Source organism: Procambarus clarkii, chromosome 52, assembly GCF_040958095.1.
Source record: "Procambarus clarkii isolate CNS0578487 chromosome 52, FALCON_Pclarkii_2.0, whole genome shotgun sequence".
NCBI classification, from domain to species: domain Eukaryota; kingdom Metazoa; phylum Arthropoda; class Malacostraca; order Decapoda; family Cambaridae; genus Procambarus; species Procambarus clarkii.
The window spans coordinates 1,568,703-1,596,202 of NC_091201.1; the positions used below are offsets into that span (position 1 = coordinate 1,568,703).

The 27,500-nt window shown below is 52.8% G+C and overlaps 1 protein-coding gene across 1 annotated transcript in view; it reads right to left on the reverse strand.

The window, feature by feature from the left end:
* The window catches only part of LOC138352014 (uncharacterized), an 82,640-nt gene that overhangs the window by 24,965 nt on the left and 30,175 nt on the right, over nt 1-27,500 (reverse strand). Inside the window, exon 3 of the mRNA XM_069304184.1 lies at nt 25,883-27,112. Coding sequence (XP_069160285.1) covers nt 25,883-27,112 — 1,230 coding nt within the window. The remainder of the gene's footprint in view (nt 1-25,882; nt 27,113-27,500) is intronic.

Here is a 27,500-nt window from a genome sequence, read left to right on the forward strand (position 1 = left end):
CCTGTAAGGTAACGTCCAGGCACCCCAGTGGGTGGGTGTGCTCCCTCACCACCCACCGCCACCCACCCTGTACACCTGGCCCGGGGGGAGGCTGGTCTTGTGTGAAAACATGATCTGAAAGACTGTTGCTTGAAGCCGCCCGCATGTAAACCAAGAATTAAGCAACACTGCTGTATCACTCTTCACAGTAAACCAAGGGTAGACTAGGCAGTATCCTCCCCCCCCCCGCCCCCTCCCTGCCCAGACGGGTGTAAGCTGTCCTGCGTTTGGCAGCTGAAAGCAGTGTGGTAGGGGAGCCAAGAGTGGTACCTTGAGAATTGTGGGGGGGGGGGGGGGGGGGGCGGGGGGCATGACGTGGTGAGGGGGGCATGCCATGGGGGGGGGGGGATTTCTCCCATGTACTACTATACCTCATGCCTATCTCACCCCCATTCCCACATGCCTCTCCCCCCCTCCCCACCGCACATGCCTCTCCCCCCTCCCCACCGCACATGCCTCTCCCCCCCCCACCGCACATGCCTCTCCCCCCCCCACCGCACATGCCTCTCCCCCCCCCACCGCACATGCCTCTCCCCCCCCCACCGCACATGCCTCTCCCCCCCCACCGCACATGCCTCTCCCCCCCCACCCGCACATGCCTCTCCCCCCCCACCGCACATGCCTCTCCCCCCCCCCCACCGCACATGCCTCTCTCCCCCCCCACCGCACATGCCTCTCTCCCCCCCACCACACATGCCTCTCTCCCCCCCCCCACCACACATGCCTCTCCCCCCCCACCACACATGCCTCTCCCCCCCCCCACCACACATGCCTCTCCCCCCCCCCCACCACACATGCCTCTCCCCCCCCACACACACATACCTCCCCCCCCACACACACATACCTCCCTCCCCCCCACCACACACACACCTGCCTACCACCCCCCCCACACACACACCTGCCTACCACCCCCCCCCCCACACACACACATGCCTACCCCCCACACCCGCATCAGCTGGGCCTCCTGCCACCCTCAATACATAGTGGTCCACTTACCTCCCTGCGTGTCACTGCGGCCCGGGCTCTGATCCACCACACTGTTGGGTGACGCCGCTCGCAGTCCCACTCTCAAGTCTTCCAATAAATTCTTGGCTACACCATCCCACCTGTTGACACACCTCGTGGTTGTGGCCGGCTGGCTCGCCTGGATTGTACCTGGATGGGGTTCTGAGAGTTTTTCTTCTCGAGCCTGTGGCCCTGGGTCAGGTCTGAGAGCTTGGTCCTACCAGCTCTCTACTGTTGCTGGGAGCGGTCCGCAGGCCCACATACCCACTACAGCCTGGTTGGTCCACCAGGCTGTTGCTGGGAGCGGTCCGCAGGCCCACATACCCACTACAGCCTGGTTGGTCCACCAGGCTGTTGCTGGGAGCGGTCCGCAGGCCCACATACCCACTACAGCCTGGTTGGTCCACCAGGCTGTTGCTGGGAGCGGCCCGCAGGCCCACATACCCACCACAGCCCGGTTGGTCCGGCACTTCTTGCAAGAACTTATCTAAGTGCCTCTTGAATACATCCACCTTTGTTCCAGCAATATTTATAATGCTTGCTGGGAGGGTGTTGAACAGCTGTGGACCTCTGATGTTCTGACAGTGTTCTCTGATTGTGCCTATGGTACCTCTACTCCTCACTGGACCTCTGATGTTCAGACAGTGTTCTCTGATTGTGCCTATGGCACCTCTACTCTTCACTGGTTCTATTCTGCATTTCCTTCCGTACCTTTCGCTCCAGTATGTTGTTATTGTACTGTGCAAATTTGGGACCTGGCCCTCCAGTATCTTCCATGTATATATTATTTGATACCTTTCTCGTCTCCTTTCCAGAAAGTACATTTTGAGAGCTTTGAGACGGTCCCAATAGTTTAAATGTTTTATCGTGTCTATGCGTGCCGTATATGTTCTCTGTATTCCCTCTAATTCAGAGATCTCTCCCGCTATTTTCTTATAGGCGAAGAAAACGAATCGCGGAACAACTTGAGTCACACCTTATCTCAAGAACGACGACCAAGGCTAGATATAGAAATAGAAATGATTGAACTAAAGCTAAAATAAACACAATCCAAGGGGAGACAGAGAGCAAAGGCCAACAATGAAATAGAAATCAGATTTTTTCCCCTCATGCAAAATCAAGATCAAAAACCACATCTAGTATCGGGCCCCTGCAAAAGGGAGATGGAACTTTCACAGATGACAACAAAGAAATACTGAAGAATCAATATGACTGTTTTCAGCGATTCACTAAACATATTAAAGATTGATAACCCAAATGAATTTTTCATGGATATGATACCAACATCAAATCATATATCAGACGTCGCCCTATCCCCACTGGATTTTGAAGAAGCCATAAACAGTATGCCTATGCACTCTGCACCAGGCCCGGATTCTTGGAACTCCATATTCATCAAGAACTGGGAAAAAAACTCGCAGGCCCTTCACATTCTGTGGAGACAAAGCCTAGATACTGGCGTTATCCCTGACATACTAAAAACAGCAGAGATAGCACCACTCCATAAAGGAGGAAATAAGGCAGAGGATAAAAATTAGAGACTGATAACACTAAAATAGAACGAAAGATACGGAAGGAAATGCAGAATAGAACCAGTGAGGAGTAGAGGTGCCATAGGCACAATCAGAGAACTCTGTCTGAACATCAGAGGTCCAGTGAGGAGTAGAGGTGCCATAGGCACAATCAGAGAACACTGAACATCAGAGGTCAAGTGAGGAGTAGAGGTGCCATAGACACAATCAGAGAACACTGTCTGAACATCAGAGGTCCAGTGAGGAGTAGAGGTGCCATAGGCACAATCAGAGAACACTGAACATCAGAGGTCCAGTGAGGAGTAGAGGTGCCATAGACACAATCAGAGAACACTGTCTGAACATCAGAGGTCCAGTGAGGAGTAGAGGTGCCATAGGCACAATCAGAGAACACTGAACATCAGAGGTCAAGTGAGGAGTAGAGGTGCCATAGACACAATCAGAGAACACTGTCTGAACATCAGAGGTCCACAGCTGTTCAACACCCTCCCAGCAAGCATTAGAAATATTACTGGAACAAAAAGTGGATGTATTCAAGAGGCACTTAGATAAGTTCTTGCAAGAAGTGCCGGACCAACCAGGCTGCGGTGGATATGTGGGCCTGCGGGCTGCTCCCAGCAACAGCCTTGTGGACCAAGCTCTCACAAGGGGTTCTGGGAGAACAAGTGCTTCTAGAACTACTTTCAGGTTCAAGCCAGGTGGCTGTGGGCCGGCTACCCCGCCCGTGTGCGTGTGGTCACCTTAGTGGTGGCATTAGTGTGTTGGTCAGTCTTGCTGTGAACAATGACAGCATTGTCAGCAGTGTGTGGACACAGCACGGAACTGCAAAGATCTCTGTAGGTCAAGGAGGAGGCAGCAGCAGCAGCCCAACCAGCACCACCTGTAGCCCCACTACCACCACCTGTAGCCCCACTACCACCACCTGTAGCCCCACTACCACCACCTGTAGCCCCACTACCACCACCTGTAGCCCCACTACCACCACCTGTAGCCCCACTACCACCACCTGTAGCCCCACTACCACCACCTGTAGCCCCACTACCACCACCTGTAGCCCCACTACCATCACCTGTAGCCCCACTACCACCACCTGTAGCCCCACTACCACCACCTGTAGCCCCACTACCACCACCTGTAGCCCCACTACCACCACCTGTAGCCCCACTACCACCACCTGTAGCCCCACTACCACCACCTGTAGCCCCACTACCACCACCTGTAGCCCCACTACCACCACCTGTAGCCCCACTACCACCACCTGTAGCCCCACTACCACCACCTGTAGCCCCACTACCACCACCTGTAGCCCCACTACCATCACCTGAGGAGTGATGGACCACCAGGAAGTACCAATATGTAGTGATGGACCACCAGGAAGTACCAATATGTAGTGATGGACCACCAGAAAGTACCAATATGTAGTGATGGACCACCAGAAAGTACCAATATGTAGTGATGGACCACCAGGAAGTACCAATATGTAGTGATGGACCACCAGAAAGTACCAATATGTAGTGATGGACCACCAGAAAGTACCAATATGCAGTGATGGACCACCAGAAAGTACCAATATGTAGTGATGGACCACCAGAAAGTACCAATATGTAGTGATGGACCACCAGAAAGTACCAATATGTAGTGATGGACCACCAGAAAGTACCCAGACTTTACACAAGAGACAAAGGACCTCACTCACTCACTCACTCACTCACTCACTCACTCACTCACTCACTCACTCACTCACTCACTCACTCACTCACTCACTCACTCACTCTCCTCCCCCCCCATCTTTCCCACATACTTTTCACGCTGACAGAGGCTGAAGAATGTACACTATATAGTACATGTCCCCATTATCCCCCGCATACCTGCCCGCATATGTTTTTTCCCCCACTGACAACGCATTTCTTGACAACTTTTGTGTTAGGTGTTGTAAATGTCACTCACAGGGGTGAGGGGGGGGGGATAATGAGGGCCAGTCACTGTGAGTAGTCTTGACTAGCTGGTCCACAGCCACCTGGCTGGGTCCCCCCCGCCACCTGGCTGGGTCCCCCCCGCCACCTGGCTGGGTCCCCCCCGCCACCTGGCTGGGTCCCCCCCGCCACCTGGCTGGGTCCCCCCCGCCACCTGGCTGGGTCCCCCCCGCCACCTGGCTGGGTCCCCCCCGCCACCTGGCTGGGTCCCCCCCGCCACCTGGCTGGGTCCCCCCCGCCACCTGGCTGGGTCCCCCCCGCCACCTGGCTGGGTCCCCCCGCCACCTGGCTGGGTCCCCCCCGCCACCTGGCTGGGTCCCCCCGCCACCTGGCTGGGTCCCCCCGCCACCTGGCTGGGTCCCCCCGCCACCTGGCTGGGTCCTCCCCGCCACCTGGCTGGGTCCCCCCCGCCACCTGGCTGGGTCCTCCCCGCCACCTGGCTGGGTCCCCCCCGCCACCTGGCTGGGTCCCCCCCGCCACCTGGCTGGGTCCCCCCCGCCACCTGGCTGGGTCCCCCCCGCCACCTGGCTGGGTCCCCCCCGCCACCTGGCTGGGTCCCCCCCGCCACCTGGCTGGGTCCCCCCCGCCACCTGGCTGGGTCCCCCCCGCCACCTGGCTGGGTCCCCCCCCGCCACCTGGCTGGGTCCCCCCCGCCACCTGGCTGGGTCCCCCCCGCCACCTGGCTGGGTCCCCCCCGCCACCTGGCTGGGTCCCCCCCGCCACCTGGCTGGGTCCCCCCCCGCCACCTGGCTGGGTCCCCCCCGCCACCTGGCTGGGTCCCCCCGCCACCTGGCTGGGTCCTCCCCGCCACCTGGCTGGGTCCCCCCCCGCCACCTGGCTGGGTCCCCCCCCGCCACCTGGCTGGGTCCCCCCCGCCACCGGGCTGGGTCCCCCCCGCCACCGGGCTGGGTCCCCCCCGCCACCGGGCTGGGTCCCCCCCGCCACCGGGCTGGGTCCCCCCCGCCACCGGGCTGGGTCCCCCCCGCCACCGGGCTGGGTCCCCCCCGCCACCGGGCTGGGTCCCCCCCGCCACCGGGCTGGGTCCCCCCCGCCACCGGGCTGGGTCCCCCCCGCCACCGGGCTGGGTCCCCCCCGCCACCTGGCTGGGTCCCCCCCGCCACCGGGCTGGGGGACACGACTATCACAAGCAAGGAAAATAAACCTAAACAGAGAGATGGAAGAAATATAGCAAACGTTGAAGGGGCTTGACAGCTGGGTGGACAGCGCTTCGGATTCGTAGTCCTGAGGTTCCGGGTTCGATCCCCGGTGGAGGCGGAGACAAATGGGCCAAATGTTTCTTTCACCTTGATGCCCCTGTTATCTATCAGTAAACAGGTACCTGGGAGTTAGACAGCTGCTACGGGCTGCTTCTTGTGGGGTATTCAACAAAGAGGCGGCCTGGTCGAGGACCGGGCCACGGGGACGTTAAGCCCCGAAATCATCTCAAAATAACCTCAAGATAACCTGAAGATCATACGAGTCTGAGGAAATGGAATTGGTACAGAAAGCTATACAAGAGATAAAGAAAGTACAAAATATTTCTTTACATACGCCAAATCAAAATCCAAAACCTCGACCAGTATTGGACCGTTAATTACAAGTGAAGGTACGTACACAGAGGACAACAAAGAGATTAGTGAAATTCTAAGAAGCCAGTATGAGGCTATGTTTAGCACACCAATAAACAACATGAAAATTGATGACCCAGACAGCTTCTTTATGAATGACATTCAAGCTGCAGATAATATAACGGATATTACCACAAACTCGGAAGACTTTGAAAGAGAAATTGACAATATGCCCATGCACTCAGCTCCTGGGCCTGACTCATGGAATTCAATATTCATAAAGAAATGTAAAGTACCAGTAGCGAGAGCACTCAGCGTAATATGGAGAAAGAGCCTGGATACAGGGGAGATACCAGCAGCACTTAAATCTGCAGATATAGCTCCGTTGCACAAGGGGGGGAGTAAAGCCTTGGCAAAAAATTATAGACCAGTTGCACTAACATCTCACATAATAAAAGTTTTTGAAAGGGTGATTAAGAATCAGATCTCCAGTTTTATGGAAAATAATGAGTTACACAACCCAGGACAACATGGATTTAGAGCGGGAAGATCCTGTCTGTCACAGTTACTCAACCACTATGACAAAATCACAGAAGCTTTTGAAGAAAAGCAAAATGCAGATGTTGTATACACAGACTTTGCAAAGGCGTTCGACAAATGTGACCATGGAGTGATAGCCCATAACATGAGGTCAATGGGAATAACAGGTAAAGTAGGACGCTGGATTTTCAACTTTGTCAAACAGAATGCAGAGACTGACAGTCAATCAAATAAGATCAAGTTAAAAATAAAAATAAAGCTTAAAAAAAATAAGCTTTTCAGTGAAAAGTTCTGTACCCCGGGGCACAGTCCTTGCACCGCTGCTCTGTACCCCGGGGCACAGTCCTTGCACCGCTGCTCTGTACCCCGGGGCACAGTCCTTGCACCGCTGCTCTGTACCCCAGGGCACAGTCCTTGCACCGCTGCTCTGTACCCCGGGGCACAGTCCTTGCACCGCTGTTCTGTACCCCGGGGCACAGTCCTTGCACCGCTGCTCTGTACCCCAGGGCACAGTCCTTGCACCGCTGCTCTGTACCCCGGGGGCACAGTCCTTGCACCGCTGCTCTGTACCCCGGGGCACAGTCCTTGCACCGCTGCTCTGTACCCCAGGGCACAGTCCTTGCACCGCTGCTCTGTACCCCGGGGCACAGTCCTTGCACCGCTGCTGTGTACCCCGGGGCACAGTCCTTGCACCGCTGCTCTGTACCCCAGGGCACAGTCCTTGCACCGCTGCTCTGTACCCCGGGGCACAGTCCTTGCACCGCTGCTCTGTACCCCGGGGCACAGTCCTTGCACCGCTGCTGTGTACCCCGGGGCACAGTCCTTGCACCGCTGCTCTGTACCCCAGGGCACAGTCCTTGCACCGCTGCTCTGTACCCCAGGGCACAGTCCTTGCACCGCTGCTCTGTACCCCAGGGCACAGTCCTTGCACCGCTGCTCTGTACCCCAAGGCACAGTCCTTGCACCGCTGCTCTGTACCCCGGGGCACAGTCCTTGCACCGCTGCTCTGTACCCCGGGGCACAGTCCTTGCACCGCTGCTCTGTACCCCGGGGCACAGTCCTTGCACCGCTGCTCTGTACCCCGGGGCACAGTCCTTGCACCGCTGCTGTGTACCCCGGGGCACAGTCCTTGTACCCTTGCTCTTTCGTATTCTTATCTCTGGTATAGACAACAATACAGGTCACAGCTTCGTGTCATCCTTTGCTGATATAAAAATCAGCATGAAAATTGTCTCTGTAGAAAACACTGAAAACCTGCAGGCAGAAGTCTTTGATTGGGCAACTGAAATTAAGTGGTGGGCCGGGTTGTGGTGGGCCGGGTTGTGGTGGGCCGTGCTGTGGTGGGCCGTGCTGTGGTGGGCCGTGCTCTGGTGGGCCGTGCTCTGGTGGGCCGTGCTCTGGTGGGCCGTGCTGTGGTGGGCCGTGCTGTGGTGGGCCGTGCTGTGGTGGGCCGTGCTGTGGTGGGCCGGGTTGTGGTGGGCCGGGTTGTGGTGGGCCGTGCTCTGGTGGGCCGTGCTGTGGTGGGCCGTGCTGTGGTGGGCCGTGCTGTGGTGGGCCGTGCTGTGGTGGGCCGTGCTGTGGTGGGCCGGGCTGTGGTGGGCCGTGTTAAGTGTGTTCAAACGTCGACCCGGATGTACATTCCTGTTCACCTCGCTCACGCTGCTCCTGCCTGCTCCTGCCTGCTGCTACCTGCTCCTGCCTGGTCCTGCCTGCTGCTACTGCGTTTCCCACCGCAGTTACTACTGTTCCTGTAATGGCTAGGGGACATTTCTCTATTATCCCATATTCTTCTGTCTCTCTTTCTCCTTTTCTCCCTGTTTCCTCTCCTTTCTCCCTTTCCTCTCACATCTTTCTCCTTTTCTCCTATCCCAACCACTTGGGCTGGACGGTAGAGCGACGGTCTCGCTTCATGCAGGTCGGCGTTCAATCCCCGACCGTCCACAAGTGGTTGGGGCACCATTCCTTCTCCTCCGTCCCATCCCACTTATCCTGACCCCTTCCCAGTGCTATATAGTCGTAATGGCTTGGTGTTTTCCCCTGATAATAACCTCCCTCCCAGACTCTCCGAGCACACAAGGCCTACTCACTACTAGCTAGGCCTACTCACTACTAGCTAGGCCTACTCACTACTAGCTAGGCCTACTCACTACTAGCTAGGCGTACTCACTACTAGTTAATTTGTCCTATCATTAATCTTTGGGCATACTATTTTGAACTGATTTGTCTTGGGTATTTGAAGTGATTTTCCGAATGAATTAAAGCCATCTGTAATTCAGGTAAAGTTACAATAACGTGGCTGAGGTTACAAGTCAAACCTCTTGCCTTCCTCTTACTTATCTCTTACCTTCCTCTAAGGTTTCCCTCCTCCTCACCTCTCATACCTGACTCATGCCTCACTCGTCTCATCACAATCGACTTGATAATAGTCCGGGCCAGATTCATGAAGCAGTTACGCAAGCACTTACGAACGTGTACCTCTTTCCCCAATCTTTGACGGCTTTGGTTACATTTATTAAACAGGTTACAAGCTTGAAAACTTGTCAATCAACTGTTGTTATTGTTATAAACAGCCTCCTGGTGCTTCGCAGCTCATTAACTGTTTAATAATTGTAAACAAAGCCGCCAAAGATTGAGAAAAGATGGACAGGTTCGTAAGTGCTTGCGTAACTGCTTCGTGAATCTGGCTCCTGGATAGACCGAAACGTCGTCGTCCCTTCATCTTCTGGTGTGTGGTTCGGTCAACACATCTCTAATTATCAACACGCACTAATAATTAATAACTTGTAATTATCACAAGAAAGTTCAGAGTAATTGGTTTTCTATGAACCTTAATTTCCTGCTCACTCGTCAAGGCCGAATTTGTCAGTAAAGTCTTCAGTGAAAGTGAGGACGGCAGTAAATTACCATCACTCACTGGTCTTGTATAATTATTCTTTTGATACTTATCTACACAGTAAAATAACAACGTACTGGAGTGAACGATATGGAAGAAAATGCAGAATAGAACCAGTGAAGAGCAGAGGTGCCATAGGCACAATCAGAGAACACTGTATAAACATCAGAGGTCCAGTGAAGAGCAGAGGTGCCATAGGCACAATCAGAGAACACTGTATAAACATCAGAGGTCCAGTGAAGAGCAGAGGTGTCATAGGCACAATCAGAGAACACTGTATAAACATCAGAGGTCCGCGGTTGTTCAACGTCCTCCCAGCGAGCATAAGAAATATTGCCGGAACAACCGTGGACATCTTCAAGAGGGAACTAGATAGTTTCCTCCAAGGAGTGCCGGACCAACCGGGCTGTGGTGGGTATGTGGGCCTGCGGGCCGCTCCAAGCAACAGCCTGGTGGACCAACCGGGCTGTGGTGAGTATGTGGGCCTGTGGGCCGCTCCAAGCAACAGCCTGGTGGACCAACCGGGCTGTGGTGGGTATGTGGGCCTGCGGGCTGCTCCAAGCAACAGCCTGGTGGACCAACCGGGCTGTGGTGGGTATGTGGGCCTGTGGGCCGCTCCAAGCAACAGCCTGGTGGACCAACCGGGCTGTGGTGGGTATGTGGGCCTGCGGGCTGCTCCAAGCAACAGCCTGGTGGACCAACCGGGCTGTGGTGGGTATGTGGGCCTGCGGGCTGCTCCAAGCAACAGCCTGGTGGACCAAACTCTCCCAAGTCAAGCCTGGCCACGCCGAAGGACCTCTTGTATGGAGAACTGGCACCGGAAGACCTCAGCTGCGTATCAAAGACGCCTACTAACGCGACCTCAAGCAGCTGAACATCAACACTTGGGAGACAACAGCTGCGGACAGATCTGCCTGGAGATGTACAGTGCAGAAGGAACTCCAGCAATACGAGGATGACCTGAGGTGGCAGGTGGAGGATAAGACACTTCAGAGGAGGTCTCCACCACTGACAGACACAACCGCTTCGGCGTTTATCTGCGCTCCCTGCGGTCAGGTCTGCCGTTCTCGGGTCTTCACAGCCACAGCAGACGCTGCACCCAAGCAGACACCCAGATTATCTTGAGATGATTTCGGGGCTTAGTGTCCCCGCGGCCCGGTCCTCGACCAGGCCTCCACCCCCAGGAAGAAGCCCGTGACAGCTGACTAACTCCCAGGTACCTATTTTACTGCTAGGTAACAGGGGCATAGGGTGAAAGAAACTCTGCCCATTGTTTTGGCCTGCGCCCGATCGAACCCGGGACCACAGGATCACGCGTCCAGTGTTCTGACCGCTCAGCCACCGGCTCCCCAGGGCACAACTGTATAACCCCACGGGGTTGACGGGTGGCTAGTACTTGTGGTGTTGATGCAGGATGTTGTTGTGGTTGGCATTTGGTGGTGGTTGTGGTGCAGCAGGCGCCCTTGGTCCAACCCGTCCTAACAGACCGTCGCATTTTGACGTATACTCTGACCTACGGCCATAAATCGTCGTACTAGAACATGGAAGCGGCTGGCGAAAGTGACGTACTGTCCCGTTTTCTGTTTTGGGTCCTCTGGCAGGTTAGGATAAGGGGGCACTTTAGGACGACAGTCTCTTGACGTTGGAGGGAACCGCTCGCGATAACGGGCCGCGTGATCAACCAGACCTTGACTATTACGTCAGAGTGCGTGGAGCCGCGTTCAATAGTCTGCTTGACCAGACGAGCACACATTGCTCCCCGCTCCCCTTCCCCCCCCCCTTGATGGATCCCCCCCCCCCCTAACGACTGTCCCCCCCCCCCGTTCATCGCCTGTCACCTGGTGGGATGGGGCCTGTCTCCTGGGGACTTAACCGTCTCTCACCTGTTGTTAACTCACTCCACTAAGACGTTATAACCTTGTAATATATATATATATATATATATATATATATATATATATATATATATATATATATAATGTATGTATATATATATATATATATATATATATATATATATATATATATATATATATATATATATATATATATATATATATATATATATATATATATATATGACATTGTCAGACCACGGAGGAAAATTGAAACGGGAATTTCCTTAAGTACTTTCGTATATTAATACATCTTCAGGAGTAGTTTGTTTCAATTTTCCTCCGTGGTCTGACAATGTCACATTTTTAATCACGTGTTTATTTTCGTGATACACTCGCTCGCTCGCTCACTCACTCACTCACACATACACACACACACACACACACACATACATACACACACATACATACACACACATACATACACACACACATACATACACATACATACATACACACACATACATACACACACACACATACATACACACACATACACACACACACATACACACACACACATTGCGGGGACACGTTTGTGTCCCCGCAAACACAACTAGGTGAGTACATATAGGGGAGTCAGGGAAATGGCTACTGGAGTTTAACACCAGTAAATGTAAAGTTATGGAAATGGGATCAGGTGACAGGAGACCAAAGGGACAGTACACAATGAAGGGGAACAGCCTACCTGTAACGATTCGAGAAAGAGACCTGGGAGTGGATGTGACACCTAATCTAACTCCTGAGGCACATATAAATAGGATAACGACAGCAGCGTACTCTACACTGGCGAAAATTAGAACTTCATTCAGAAACCTAAATGAGGAAGCTTTTAGGGCGCTTTACACTGCCTACGTGAGACCCGTCTTAGAGTATGCCGCGCCATCATGGAGCCCCCACCTGAAGAAACACATAAAGAAACTGGAGAAGGTTCAGAGGTTTGCGACGAGGCTTGTCCCAGAGCTACGAGGGATGGGATATGAAGAGCGGCTGAAGGAACTGAACCTTACGACACTAGAGAAAAGAAGGGAGAGAGGAGATATGATAGGGACATATAAAATACTCAGGGGAATTGACAAAGTGGAAATAGATGAAATGTTCACACGTAATAATAACAGAACGAGGGGACATGGGTGGAAACTGGAAACTCAGATGAGTCACAGAGATGTTAGGAAGTTTTCTTTTAGCGTGAGAGTAGTAGAAAAATGGAATGCACTTGGGGAACAGGTTGTGGAAGCAAATACTATTCATACTTTTAAAACTAGGTATGATAGGGAAATGGGACAGGAGTCATTGCTGTAAACAACCGATAGCTAGAAAGGCGGGATCCAAGAGTCAATGCTCGATCCTGCAAGCACATATAGGTGAGTACATATAGGTGAGTACATACACACACATATATATATATATATATATATATATATATATATATATATATATATATATATATATATATATATATATATATAAAGACACTTTTTGCTATTTGTTTGTTGATCTGTCCCGTGGGTTGGCGGGAAAGGGGTGTATCAGGAGAAAGCGCCAAGCCATTACGACTATATACCACTGGGAAGGAGTCGGGATAAGGATTTGGGATGGGACGGTGGGAAGGAATGGTGCCCAACCACTTATGGACGGTCGAGGGATTGAACTCTGACCTGCATGACGCGAGACCGTCGCTCTACCGTCCAGCCCAAGTGGCTGGGCTGGACGGTACACACACATTAGTGTTGCTGTCCACTACACAGAAGGGAGCCTTGCAGGGTGTGGCTGTGTAGGGTGTGTAGGGGGGGGGGAGGTGTGGCTGTGTAGGGTGCGTGGGAGGGGGGAGGTGTGGCTGTGTAGGGTGTGTAGGGGGGGGGGGAGGTGTGGCTGTGTAGGGTGTGTAGGGGGGGGGGGAGGTGTGGCTGTGTAGGGTGTGTAGGGGGGGGAGGTGTAGAAGTGTATATATATATGTTTTAATGGTATATTGGTAGGGGGGCCTTAAGCTCCTGGCTGGTGCACTTAAGTGTTACTCTGGTGGTGAATGAGTGTTTACGACTCGTATGTCCGCCTCAGTAAGGTCAGGTTACTGGAGAACTGCGCTGCCAAAGATCACTTGAAATCTTATATTCCTCGTAAGTCTGTGATGTGATAGATAATGTTCCAGTATTCACCTAGTTGTGCTTGGCGGGGGTTGAGCTCTGGCTCTTTGGGCCCGCCTCTCAACTGTTAATCAATCGACTGTTTTTTGCTCTCACTCAATCACTCACAAACCAGGAAGCAGCCCGTAGCAACTGTGTCACTTGGCAACTTGAAAGGAACTATGCCCATTTGTTTCCGGGGATCGATCCCCGGATCTCTAGGACTACGAATCCAGAGCGCTGTCTACTCAGCCGTCAGAGCCCCCCCCCCTCAGTGATCTGTTGTGTTCGTAACTCCGCATTGTGATAGATAATGTTTCAGTGGTGTGTCGGACATTTCTCCACAGTGCTGACATTTCCTCTCATCTTCTGGAACCTGTAAGATTCGAGCCTGTTACCCATCCCGTGGGCGGCCAAGCCTGAGGCGATGGTTATACTTTAATCAGCCCCTCCTCCAAAAATGGGGAGGTAAATGTATCAGCCCCATAAGTGCAATTATGTACTATGTATGACAGTAAGGAAATGTACTTATTACACTTAGTATTAAACCGTAATGTCAATTCAGCGGATGAGTTGACTTTTATGTTGTGTATTGTGTTGTTTAATGTGTTAGTTAGAAGGTTGTTGGTTAGGGAGGAGGTTGTAGTTGTTCTCTGTAGCTTTTCAAAGTTAGTTAAGACATGTACCTGGTTACCTGGTTGATGGGGTTCTGGGAGTTCGTCTACTCCCCAAGCCCGGCCCGAGGCCAGGCTCGACTTGTGAGAGTTTGGTCCACCAGCAATGATGTATTGCTGCCTTTAGTGCTGTTGGTCAGTATTGCTGCCTTTAGTGCTGTTGGTCAGTAACATGTTTGATCGACCTGGCTGGCAGGCTCAAAGATGTATTCCTCATGTATATACAGCAATAAGTAAGTTGACCAGACCACACACTAGAAGGTGAAGGCGTTCACAGTCGACTTGAGAATGGTCCAGGACGGACCGAAACGTCGTCGTCCCTTCACCTTCTAGTGTGTGGTCTGGTCAACTTACTTTAGCCACGTTGTGACTCATCGCCTGCACAGGAATAAGTAGTCTTAATATGGGAAACTTTCCTTATTAACACCACTCATAGCCCAGTCGATTCGACGGCGCACGCATTGGGGGTCCCCGGTTCGAGACTCCTATAACCCAGGTTAATGTATCCCCCCATGTTTGGGGGGGGGGGAGGTCAGCCGTGTATATCTTGAAAGTGTGTGTGTGTGTGTGTGGGGGGGGGGGGATGGGAATCTTCCTTGTGGTACTCCACTTTTCAGTTCTATCACCGAGGTGGCTGCCGATACTGAGCCTCCTTGGTACCTGGAGGTGCTTCCGGGGCTCAGCGTCCCCACGGCCCGCTCCCCGACCAGGCCTCCTGGTTGCCGGACTGGTCAACCAGGCTGTTGGACGCGGCTGCTCTCACCCCTGACGTGCGAATCACAGCCTGGTTGATCAGGTATAACTCGTAGTCACGCTGTGTGTGAAGGTGGACAGTTTGGCAGTAAGCCCCGTGGAAGCCCTAGGGGAAAGTTGTAGGAGGGGGGGGGAGGGGGTAGAGGAGGGGGGGGGGTGTAGGGGGCACCCCCCACCTGCACCTCCCCCCCCCACCCCACCTGCACCTCCACCCCCCCACCTGCACCTCCCCCCCCCACCCCACCTGCACCTCCACCCCCCCCACCTGCACCCCCACCCCCCCCACCTGCACCTCCACCCCTCCCCCCCCCTCCCTCCCTAATAACACACACTCATAGGTAAACTCATTCACAGCCAGAGAGTGATGATAAAAGATGAATGAGCGGAAGTGAGTGATGAGTCAGGCCGCCACGGGAGAGGACCCGCCCCGGGACCCGCCCCGGGACCCGTCCGGAAGCGGGTCGCCGCCGCCGCCGGTCACCGGAAGGATCCACACCACTGTTGTGGCTGGGATCAGAGCTTGGGGGGCCAGGAGGGGGTGTTAGGGGTCTGATGGAGGGGGGGGGCGCTAGGGGTGTCATTTAGGTCTTTGAGGGGTCACATTGGGGGGGGGGTCGTTAGGTTGTCAGGGGTAGCGGTAGTTTATGCTAGTTATCCTGTTATGCTGTTCTACAGCTATACTGTTATGCTGTTCTACAGCTATACTGTTATGCTGTTCTACAGTTATACTGTTATGCTGTTCTTATGCTGTTCTACTGTTATGGTATTATATTGTTATGCTGTTCTACTGTGACGCTGTTCTACTGTGACGCTGTTCTACTGTGACGCTGTTCTACTGTGACGCTGTTCTACTGTGACGCTGTTCTACTGTGACGCTGTTCTACTGTTCTACTGTGACGCTGTTCTACTGTGACGCTGTTCTACTGTGACACTGTTCTACTGTGACGCTGTTCTACTGTGACGCTGTTCTGTTAATACCTGGTTGATACCTGGTTGATGGGGTTCTGGGAGTTCTTCTACTCCCCAAGCCCGGCCCGAGGCCAGGCTCGACTTGTGAGAGTTTGGTCCACCAGGCTGTTGCTTGGAGCGGCCCGCAGGGCCACGTACCCACCACAGCCCGGCTGATCCGGAACTTATCTTAGAAAACCGTCCAGTTTTCTCTTGAAGATGTCCACGGTTGTTCCGGCAATATTTCTTATGCTCGCTGGGAGGACGTTGAACAACCGCGGACCCCTGATGTTTATACAGTGCTCTCTGATTGTGCCTAATTGTAGTAGATTGTGTTCTACTGTGACGCTGTTCTACTGTGACGCTGTTCTACTGTGACGCTGCTCTACTGTTCTACTGTGACGCTGTTCTACTGTTCTACTGTGACGCTGTTCTACTGTTCTACTGTGACGCTGTTCTACTGTGACGCTGTTCTACTGTTCTACTGTGACGCTGTTCTACTGTTCTACTGTAACGCTGTTCTACTGTGACGCTGTTCTACTGTTCTACTGTGACGCTGTTCTACTGTGACGCTGTTCTACTGTTATGCTGTTCTACTGTGACGCTGTTCTACTGTGACGCTGTTCTACTGTGACGCTGTTCTACTGTGACGCTGTTCTACTGTGACGCTGTTCTACTGTTATGCTGTTCTACTGTGACGCTGTTCTACTGTTCTACTGTGACACTGTTCTACTGTGACGCTGTTCTACTGTGACGCTGTTCTACTGTTCTACTGTGACGCTGTTCTACTGTGACGCTGTTCTACTGTTCTACTGTGACGCTGTTCTACTGTTCTACTGTGACGCTGTTCTACTGTTCTACTGTGACGCTGTTCTACTGTTCTACTGTTAGTGTGTCCGTGTAATCTCTGGTGCGGGGTGCCGTGAATGGTCCAAATATTGCTGTCGACCGTATTTGCAGGTCATTTAAATCTTTCAATATGTCTCCATGTCTTGACTCTAGACCTTACATGTTTGTAACTGTAATCGCTATGTCCCGTGTTGACCTCTGGTTGGTGTTTTGAGAGTTCTCCTCCCTCTCCATCATGAGCGGGTGTGTGGTGCCGGTTTGGCAATGATTCGTCCAATTATGGTATTAGTTCAGGTGTTGGGGAGGGAGGGGGGAGGGATTGGAGGGATGTGGTGGAGTCCTATCTTGTGAATTCCTCCCAATCTCCGCCCACCAGTTTCCTGTGGTGTGATTGGACACAAGGTTGGGTAAGGTTAGGTAGGATTAGGTTAGGTAGGATTAGGTTAGGTTGGATTAGGTTAGGTTGGATTAGGTTAGGTTGGATTAGGTTAGGTTGGATTAGGTTAGGTTGGATTAGGTTAGGTTGGATTAGGTTAGGTTGGATTAGGTTAGGTTGGATTAGGTTAGGTTGGATTAGGTTAGGTTACGTTAGGTTAGGTTACGTTAGGTTAGGTTACGTTAGGTTGGATTAGGTTAGGTTAGGTTGGATTAGGTTAGGTTAGGTTGGATTAGGTTAGGTTAGGTTAGGTTGGATTAGGTTAGGTTAGGTTGGATTAGGTTAGGTTAGGTTGGATTAGGTTAGGTTGGATTAGGTTAGGTTGGATTAGGTTAGGTTAGGTTAGGTTGGATTAGGTTAGGTTAGGTTGGATTAGGTTAGGTTAGGTTAGGTTGGATTAGGTTAGGTTGGATTAGGTTAGGTTAGGTTGGATTAGGTTAGGTTAGGTTGGATTAGGTTAGGTTAGGTTAGGTTAGGTTAGGTTAGGTTGGGTTTTAAAATCGGTTTGCGACCAATCTTGTGTACGTTGTTACTTGTCAAGTAACAATGGGACCCGTCGGAGCGGACAGCGTTGTCCTGGGTATGCGAACTGCTGGCAGGAACACCCTGATCGATCACGTTATCACCAGGTAACTTGCCACACGTCGGGCCTGGGGGGGGGGGGGAGGGGGAGGAAGTCTGGCACAGTGCTTGCCTGTTAGTGCTAACAACGCGGCGTACATGCCTGGGTTTTACCTGTAGAGGGTTCTGAGAGTTCTGATCCTCACGCCCAGCCTGAGGCCAGCCAGGTTCGAGTTTCCTGTAGCGTCTTGCAAGCCCTACCCTCCCCCCTTACCCTTCCCTCCCCCCTTACCCTTCCCTCCCCCCTTACCCTTCCCTCCCCCCTACCCTTCCCTCCCCCCTTACCCTTCCCTCCCCCCTTACCCTTCCCTCCCCCCTTACCCTTCCCTCCCCCCTTACCCTTCCCCTCCCCCCTTACCCTTCCCCTCCCCCCTACCCACAGCCACCCTGGAGATGCCTCACATTCCGGTGCCAAAGCTTAAACCCTTTATCATCCCGCTCGCCCTTAATCCCCCCCCCCCCCTTTATCTCCCCCCTCCCCTCCCCAAACGGTTCTAATCGTAGCATCTGGCTCACTTCCTTGTGGGGTTGAGGGGGGGGGGAGATGGAGGGGTGGAGAGGGGGGTGCCCCTCTAGGTAAAGATGAGGGGGGGGGGCTTGGTGGTGGTGAGAGGCAGGGGGGGGTGGTGAGAGGGGGGGGTGGGGGGGTGTCTGCGTAGCTGCCTCTTCCTGGAGAAGGGAGAGAATTGAATTGCGTAGTTGTCTACTGTCCTCCACCTGTCAACTGTCAACTGTAGAGGCCAGTTAGTGGTGGTGGCCGGTCAGTATTGAGTGTGTAAATACCTGATCAACCAGACTGTGACTCACGTCCTGCTGCGAGCAGCTGCGTCTAACAGCCTGGTTGACCAGGCTGTTAGTATATATAACAGCCTGGTCAACCAGGTGTGTGTGTGTGTGTATACATATATATATATATATATATATATATATATATATATATATATATATATATATATATATATATATATATATATATATATGAGACAAGTTCTATGCAGTGATTGCATTGTTATGGTTAATTGTTCATTAATAACATTGTAAGTTCATTATAAGCATGCTGTATAGTGACTATATTAATAGTTTATATAGGAGCAACTAATCAATTATTTTTTGGTTTAGCCCAAATTGCCATTTAGAGAGGGGCATAATTACAAAGTTTGGTGGAGCCCAATGTGTTCCGTGGCCGCCAAATGTGTCCATCAATGAAATTGCTTTTTGTGATCAATGTTCCTGTTTTGTGATGATAATTGTGGTCATTGTTGGGGCATATGACAATCAAGTGATTGTTGTCATTGGTGTATGTTGTGGGGGGTATATTTGGTGTATGGTGGAGTATGTTTCACATACTGTGTAGTATACTTCATGGAGTATGTGGTGTAGTATACCTATTATATCACTCCCAGTAACTGACCACCGTGCGTGCGCGCGCGCGAGCATTAATGGTGGTAAAAGTTGTAGGCTCGGTAAAGAGGTTAATGAGATTGGTATTGACATGGGTGGTGGTGCGCGCGCACGCACGCACTATTACTGCCTTGTAGTGGTTAGCGACCTCTCCCTCTCTCCTCGCTGCCCACAAGACCCGGGTTCCAACCCTGGGCAGGGTGAGAAGGCTGTGTGTCGCTCCTTCAACAATTCAGCCTTCAGCACGGCCAGTAACAACATACTGGAGTGAACGATATGGCAGGAAATGCAGAATAGAACCAGTGAAGAGCAGAGGTGCCATAGGCACAATCAGAGAACACTGTCTGAACATCAGAGGCCCAGTGAGGAGTAGAGGTGCCATAGGCACAATCAGAGAACACTGAACATCAGAGGCCCAGTGAGGAGTAGAGGTGCCATAGGCACAATCAGAGAACACTGTCTGAACATCAGAGGCCCAGTGAGGAGTAGAGGTGCCATAGGCACAATCAGAGAACACTGAACATCAGAGGTCCAGTGAGGAGTAGAGGTGCCATAGGCACAATCAGAGAACACTGTCTGAACATCAGAAGCCCAGTGAGTAGAGGTGCCATAGGCACAATCAGAGAACACTGAACATCAGAGGTCCACAGCTGTTCAACACCCTCCCAGCAAGCATTAGAAATATTGCTGGAACAACCGTGGATGTATTCAAGAGGCACTAAGATAAGTTCTTGCAAGAAGTGCCGGATCAGCCGGGCTGTGGTGGGTATGTGGGCCTGCGGGCCGCTCCCAGCAACAGCCTGGTGGACCATCCGGGCTGTGGTGGGTATGTAGGCCTGCGGACCGCTCCAAGCAACAGCCTAGTGGACCAACCGGGCTGTGGTGGATATGTGGGCCTGCGGGCCGCTCCAAGCAACAGCCTGGTGGACCAACCGGGCTGTGGTGGGTATGTGGGCCTGCGGGCCGCTCCAAGCAACAGCCTGGTGGACCAACCGGGCTGTGGTGGGTATGTGGGCCTGCGGGCCGCTCCAAGCAACAGCCTGGTGGACCAACCGGGCTGTGGTGGGTATGTGGGCCTGCGGGCCGCTCCAAGCAACAGCCTGGTGGACCAACCGGGCTGTGGTGGGTATGTGGGCCTGCGGGCCGCTCCAAGCAACAGCCTGGTGGACCAACCAGGCTGTGGTGGGTATGTGGGCCTGCGGGCCGCTCCAAGCAACAGCCTGGTGGACCAACCGGGCTGTGGTGGGTATGTGGGCCTGCGAGCCGCTCCAAGCAACAGCCTGGTGTGTGGGTACCGACCTGTGAGATTTATATTTATTTAATTTATATGAATTTATATTTACGTTAATTTGTATACTTCGATAGCAATTTGTATAATGATAAGTGGACTGTATTTCTGCAATAATCTCAATCTCACAAATCGATCCTCTACACATTAGGGGGGGTTTATTAAATTAATATATATGCAGCCAATCAAACTACAGTAATAGCTACATACATTGATGAGGTTCCTTCTCTTATAGTACAGCAGGTTAGTCCACCAGGTATAACTAGAGTGTAGACACCAAATTATCCTCTTTGAGGTAGCTTCTATCACCCAGTAACTGGTGCACATAATCTTGCATCCTCGTCTTGACCTGTCAAAAGTGCGCTAGCTGTGAAGCCAGAATCCTATATATGACAAGCTATATCAGAGAAAACACTATACAGTACATGGAACATTAAAGACCTGGCTTAATTACCTTTAGTATGAGGCGATTTCGCGTTCTAACCGGCTAACCCTATATCCTGACATTAATGGCCATAAATGAATGATAAACGGGTTTCGGATAGACACTTAACTTGTATTTGTAGACAGCGTGTTGACAATGGTACACCTTTGGGTTCCATAACACTACGTCCAAGTAAATTTAACAGGAGCCGAATTTGCTCCCGTGTAAGCCTCTGGTCTCAGTATAAACAATGGCTGCCCTCCTTCCTCACTCTGACGCCTGGCTTACATTGTCCAGATTTCAGAACGTGATAGAAGGGTCACATTTACTCTACTTTAATATTGATAATTAAGTTAATTTATATAAGATGTTTTATGATGGTAAAGTCCAAAGACTAATGTATTTAAGAATAATTCCCACCATAATAGCTGGTGAATTATAATAGTATGTGGTGATGATATCCCGTTTTCTTTAGACGGTAATTCCACTACAAGTTACGTTTTCTATGGGTAACTTGTTGGTAATACAGCAGAAATTATTATCTGTCTGTATGATATATTAAATGGTGTCGGATTTTCCGACATGGTGGACCAACCGGGCTGTGGTGGGTATGTGGGCCTGCGGGCCGCTCCAAGCAACAGCCAGGTGGACCAAACTCTCACAAGTCGAACCTGGCCCCAGACCTGGCTCGGGGTGTAGAAGAACTCTTGAAACAACTCAAGGTAAACCCACCTCTACCCACCATTACCAAACCCACCTCCACCCACCAAGCCCACCTCCACCCACCTACCCCCCCCCCCCCTGCCAGTAATCAGTATTCAACAAGCGCGGATAATCAAGGCAGGAGCCTGTTAGCCTGGCCACTTGGGCCACTTGGGCCAGGCCCGTGTTGTGGCCCAATACCCAATGTTTCCCTAATAGGGTTTGTTTACTTCTGTCTGGCCAGCTGGCAGGGAAGGATCGGCTGGGCACCAGGACGGCTTCCTGAAGGCTCTATAAGGAACGTGAGAGCCGAGGACACTGCAGAAGGCTCTGTTGCTCTATACGTTAGAGCTCTTGTTTATGTCCTCCCTCAATCTCTGTCCCACGACTAACCTACGCTTGAAACAATCCATCAATCCCACTTTTAATGTGTTACCATTTAATGTGTTTCAGAAATCAACAAACCTGTTTCAAAACCAGTATTTACCCAGGTTTTTCTTAAATCTGCACATGTTCACATCACTCTTAACACTTCGCCTTCCTAAAGAACGTAAATTAAGCTGTTAACTCTGAACGGTATAGCGACGGTCTCGCTTCATGCAGGTCGGCGTTCAATCCCCCACCGTCCACAAGTGGTTGGGCACCATTCCTTACCCTCCGTCCCATCCCAAATCCTTATCCTGACCCCTTCCCAGTGCTATACAGTCGTAATGGCCTGGCGCTTTCCCCTGATAGTTCCCCCCCCCTTCTATTCATATGTAAGGATTCTAATGTGTGAGATTAACTATCCTTCCCATAACGCGTTGAAGTACATAATTACATTATGTGAATGAGCTCAACAGGTCCAACATGTAGGTGAAGAACATTGTTTTATTCTTAAACAAGCAAACAGATCTGGGGCGAGATTCACGAAGCGATTACGCAAGTACTTACGAACGTGTACGTCTATCCTCAATCTTTGACGGCTTTGGTTACATTTATTAAACAGTTTACAAGCATGAAAACTTGCCAGTCAACTGTTGTTATTGTTATAAACAGCCTCCTGGTGCTTCGGAGCTCATTAACTGTTTAATAATTGTAAACAAAGCCGCCAAAGATTGAGAAAAGATGAATAGGTTCGTAAGTGCTTGCGTAACTGCTTCGTGAATCTGGCCTTGAGACACTTTATCAAAAGCGTCCATGAATTAAGTCAAAAGTCTTTCTATTAAGAACTGTTTCTAATATGTTGGAATAACATGAATGGAAATTTCTGGAACGTGAGCGGCCTTACGTGTTGTCTACCCATTACTGGTTCCAGGGCTCAACGGCCTTGTGGCCCAGTCTCTGACCAGGCCTCCTGGTTAGAGGTCTGGTCAACAAGGCTGTTGTTCTCTCTTGAAGACTGTGAGGGGTCGGAGAGTTATGTGTAGTGGACCGAACTCTGGGGATGTTCTCATTCGGTCAGTATGGGTTCTGTGTTCTCATTCGGTCAGTATGGGTTCTGTGTTCTCATTCGGTCAGTATGGGTTCTGTGTTCTCATTCGGTCAGTATGGGTTCTGTGTTCTCATTCGGTCAGTATGGGTTCTATGTTCTCATTCGGTCAGTATGGGTTCTGTGTTCTCATTCGGTCAGTATGGGTTCTATGTTCTCATTCGGTCAGTATGGGTTCTATGTTCTCATTCGGTCAGTATGGGTTCTGTGTTCTCATTCGGTCAGTATGGGTTCTGTGTTCTCATTCGGTCAGTATGGGTTCTGTGTTCTCATTCGGTCAGTATGGGTTCTGTGTTCTCATTCCGTCAGTATGGGTTCTGTGTTCTCATTCGGTCAGTATGGGTTCTGTGTTCTCATTCGGTCAGTATGGGTTCTGTGTTCTCATTCGGTCAGTATGGGTTCTGTGTTCTCATTCGGTCAGTATGGGTTCTATGTTGTATTATCTGGGGAATTGTGTCATTCTTGTCTTTAATATCATTATCTGGCTTTCGTGATGATTACATCAGGGTCTTAAGTTCGCTCTAAGTGTGGGTGTCTTATTGCCCCAAGTGTAGCTGGCTCATCTCAAGATCATGCTCAGCATAGTAATTAGCATCATGTTGGCAAGCAATAGTGTTTGGGCTCTTCGCTATTTTGTGTGTCCCTTTTTTTCCCAAGTGGGGCGTCTCATCTTGGGCCACCAGCTGTGGGAGTGGGGCGTCTTATCTTGGGCCACCAGCTGTGGGAGTGGGGCGTCTCATCTTGGGCCACCAGCTGTGGGAGTGGGGCGTCTCATCTTGGGCCACCAGCTGTGGGAGTGGGGCGTCTCATCTTGGGCCACCAGCTGTGGGAGTGGGGCGTCTCATCTTGGGCCACCAGCTGTGGGAGTGGGGCGTCTCATCTTGGGCCACCAGCTGTGGGAGTGGGGCGTCTCATCTTGGGCCACCAGCTGTGGGAGTGGGGCGTCTTATCTTGGGCCACCAGCTGTGGGAGTGGGGCGTCTCATCTTGGGCCACCAGCTGTGGGAGTGGGGCGTCTCATCTTGGGCCACCAGCTGTGGGAGTGGGGCGTCTCATCTTGGGCCACCAGCTGTGGGAGTGGGGCGTCTCATCTTGGGCCACCAGCTGTGGGAGTGGGGCGTCTCATCTTGGGCCACCAGCTGTGGGAGTGGGGCGTCTTATTTTGGGCCACCAGCTGTGGGAGTGGGGCGTCTCATCTTGGGCCACCAGCTGTGGGAGTGGGGCGTCTCATCTTGGGCCACCAGCTGTGGGAGTGGGGCGTCTCATCTTGGGCCACCAGCTGTGGGAGTGGGGCGTCTCATCTTGGGCCACCAGCTGTGGGAGTGGGGCGTCTCATCTTGGGCCACCAGCTGTGGGAGTGGGGCGTCTCATCTTGGGCCACCAGCTGTGGGAGTGGGGCGTCTCATCTTGGGCCACCAGCTGTGGGAGCGGGGCGTCTCATCTTGGGCCACCAGCTGTGGGAGCGGGGCGTCTCATCTTGGGCCACCAGCTGTGGGAGCGGGGCGTCTCATCTTGGCCCACCAGCTGTGGGAGCGGGGCGTCTTATCTTGGGCCACCAGCTGTGGGAGTGGGGCGTCTTATCTTGGGCCACCAGCTGTGGGAGTGGGGCGTCTTATCTTGGGCCACCAGCTGTGGGAGTGGGGCGTCTTATCTTGGGCCACCAGCTGTGGGAGTGGGGCGTCTCATCTTGGGCCACCAGCTGTGGGAGTGGGGCGTCTTATCTTGGGCCACCAGCTGTGGGAGTGGGGCGTCTCATCTTGGGCCACCAGCTGTGGGAGTGGGGCGTCTCATCTTGGGCCACCAGCTGTGGGAGTGGGGCGTCTCATCTTGGGCCACCAGCTGTGGGAGCGGGGCGTCTCATCTTGGGCCACCAGCTGTGGGAGTGGGGCGTCTCATTTTGGGCCACCAGCTGTGGGAGTGGGGCGTCTCATCTTGGACCACCAGCTGTGGGAGTGGGGCGTCTCATCTTGGGCCACCAGCTGTGGGAGTGGGGCGTCTCATCTTGGGCCACCAGCTGTGGGAGTGGGGCGTCTCATCTTGGGCCACCAGCTGTGGGAGTGGGGCGTCTCATCTTGGGCCACCAGCTGTGGGAGTGGGGCGTCTCATCTTGGGCCACCAGCTGTGGGACTGGGACGTGTCATCTTGGGCCACCAGCTGTGGGAGTGTGGCGTCTCATCTTGGACCACCAGCTGTGGGAGTGGGGCGTCTCATCTTGGGCCACCAGCTGTGGGAGTGGGACGTCTCATCTTGGGCCACCAGCTGTGGGAGTGGGGCGTCTCATCTTGGGCCACCAGCTGTGGGAGCGGGGCGTCTCATCTTGGGCCACCAGCTGTGGGAGTGGGGCGTCTCATCTTGGAGTAATGTTTCTAACATTGGGTCCTCTAACATTTGGATGGTGCTCCACACCCTGATGGCTTGGTGCTGTAGTCTGGTGTTTAGTGGCTGTGTGTTCAGGAGTTCCTGGAGCTCCTGGATTGTCTGATCATATGGTGGACGGTGTTTGGCTGCTCTCCTTAGCGCCTTATTTTACACTGCTTGCAGTTTCTGCATGTTAGTTTTCTTTAAGGTGTGTAGTGGTACTGGGGGATACTCTAGATGCCGCCGTACTAGAGCCTTGTATAGGTGAAGCTGTGTGTGTGTTCTGAGGCTTCGGACTCCTCGGTATTTTCAAGGCTGTTGTTGCTTTGTTTAATATGTCCTTTACCCGTATTGTTATACTTGTAGTATTGATCTTGAGTGTGTGTATACTGCAGACTTCCGCACCTTGTATCGGACTGTTGGCGAGGGTAATGGGGTCTGGGCTTGCTGTGTGTATACTGCAGACTTCCGCACCTTGTATCGGACTGTTGGCGAGGGTAATGGGGTCTGGGCTTGCTGTGTGTATACTGCACACTTCCGCACCTTGTATCGGACTGTTGGCGAGGGTAATGGGGTCTGGGCTTGCTGTGTGTATACTGCACACTTCCGCACCTTGTATCGGACTGTTGGCGAGGGTAATGGGGTCTGGGCTTGCTGTGTGTATACTGCACACTTCCGCACCTTGTATCGGACTGTTGGCGAGGGTAATGGGGTCTGGGCTTGCTGTGTGTATACTGCAGACTTCCGCACCTTGTATCGGACGGTTGGCGAGGGTAATGGGGTCTGGGCTTGCTGTGTGTATACTGCACACTTCCGCACCTTGTATCGGACTGTTGGCGAGGGTAATGGGGTCTGGGCTTGCTGTGTGTATACTGCAGACTTCCGCACGTTGTATCGGACGGTTGGCGAGGGTAATGGGGTCTGGGCTTGCTGTGTGTATACTGCAGACTTCCGCACGTTGTATCGGACGGTTGGCGAGGGTAATGGGGTCTGGGCTTGCTGTGTGTATACTGCAGACTTCCGCACGTTGTATCGGACGGTTGGCGAGGGTAATGGGGTCTGGGCTTGCTGTGTGTATACTGCAGACTTCCGCACGTTGTATCGGACGGTTGGCGAGGGTAATGGGGTCTGGGCTTGCTGTGTGTATACTGCAGACTTCCGCACGTTGTATCGGACGGTTGGCGAGGGTAATGGGGTCTGGGCTTGCTGTGTGTATACTGCAGACTTCCGCACGTTGTATCGGACGGTTGGCGAGGGTAATGGGGTCTGGGCTTGCTGTGTGTATACTGCAGACTTCCGCACGTTGTATCGGACGGTTGGCGAGGGTAATGGGGTCTGGGCTTGCTGTGTGTATACTGCAGACTTCCGCACCTTGTATCGGACGGTTGGCGAGGGTAATGGGGTCTGGGCTTGCTGTGTGTATACTGCAGACTTCCGCACCTTGTATCGGACGGTTGGCGAGGGTAATGGGGTCTGGGCTTGCTGTGTGTATACTGCAGACTTCCGCACCTTGTATCGGACGGTTGGCGAGGGTAATGGGGTCTGGGCTTGCTGTGTGTATACTGCAGACTTCCGCACCTTGTATCGGACGGTTGGCGAGGGTAATGGGGTCTGGGCTTGCTGTGTGTATTATCTGCAACTTTTCTTTGTGCTTATTTTCCATTCTTTTCGAAGTTGTTTACGAATTAAATTGCTGCCTTGTTCTTGTTGGGTAGAAGCGAGGGTCCGGCGCCGGTAGTGGTGGTTGTGAAGGTGGGGTTGGCCTGGCCGAGGGTGGGGTTGGCCTGGCCGAGGGTGGGGTTGGCCTGGCCGAGGGTGGGGTTGGCCTGGCCGAGGGTGGGGTTGGCCTGGCCGAGGGTGGGGTTGGCCTGGCCGAGGGTGGGGTTGGCCTGGCCGAGGGTGGGGTTGGCCTGGCCGAGGGTGGGGTTGGCCTGGCCGAGGGTGGGGTTGGCCTGGCCGAGGGTGGGGTTGGCCTGGCCGAGGGTGGGGTTGGCCTGGCCGAGGGTGG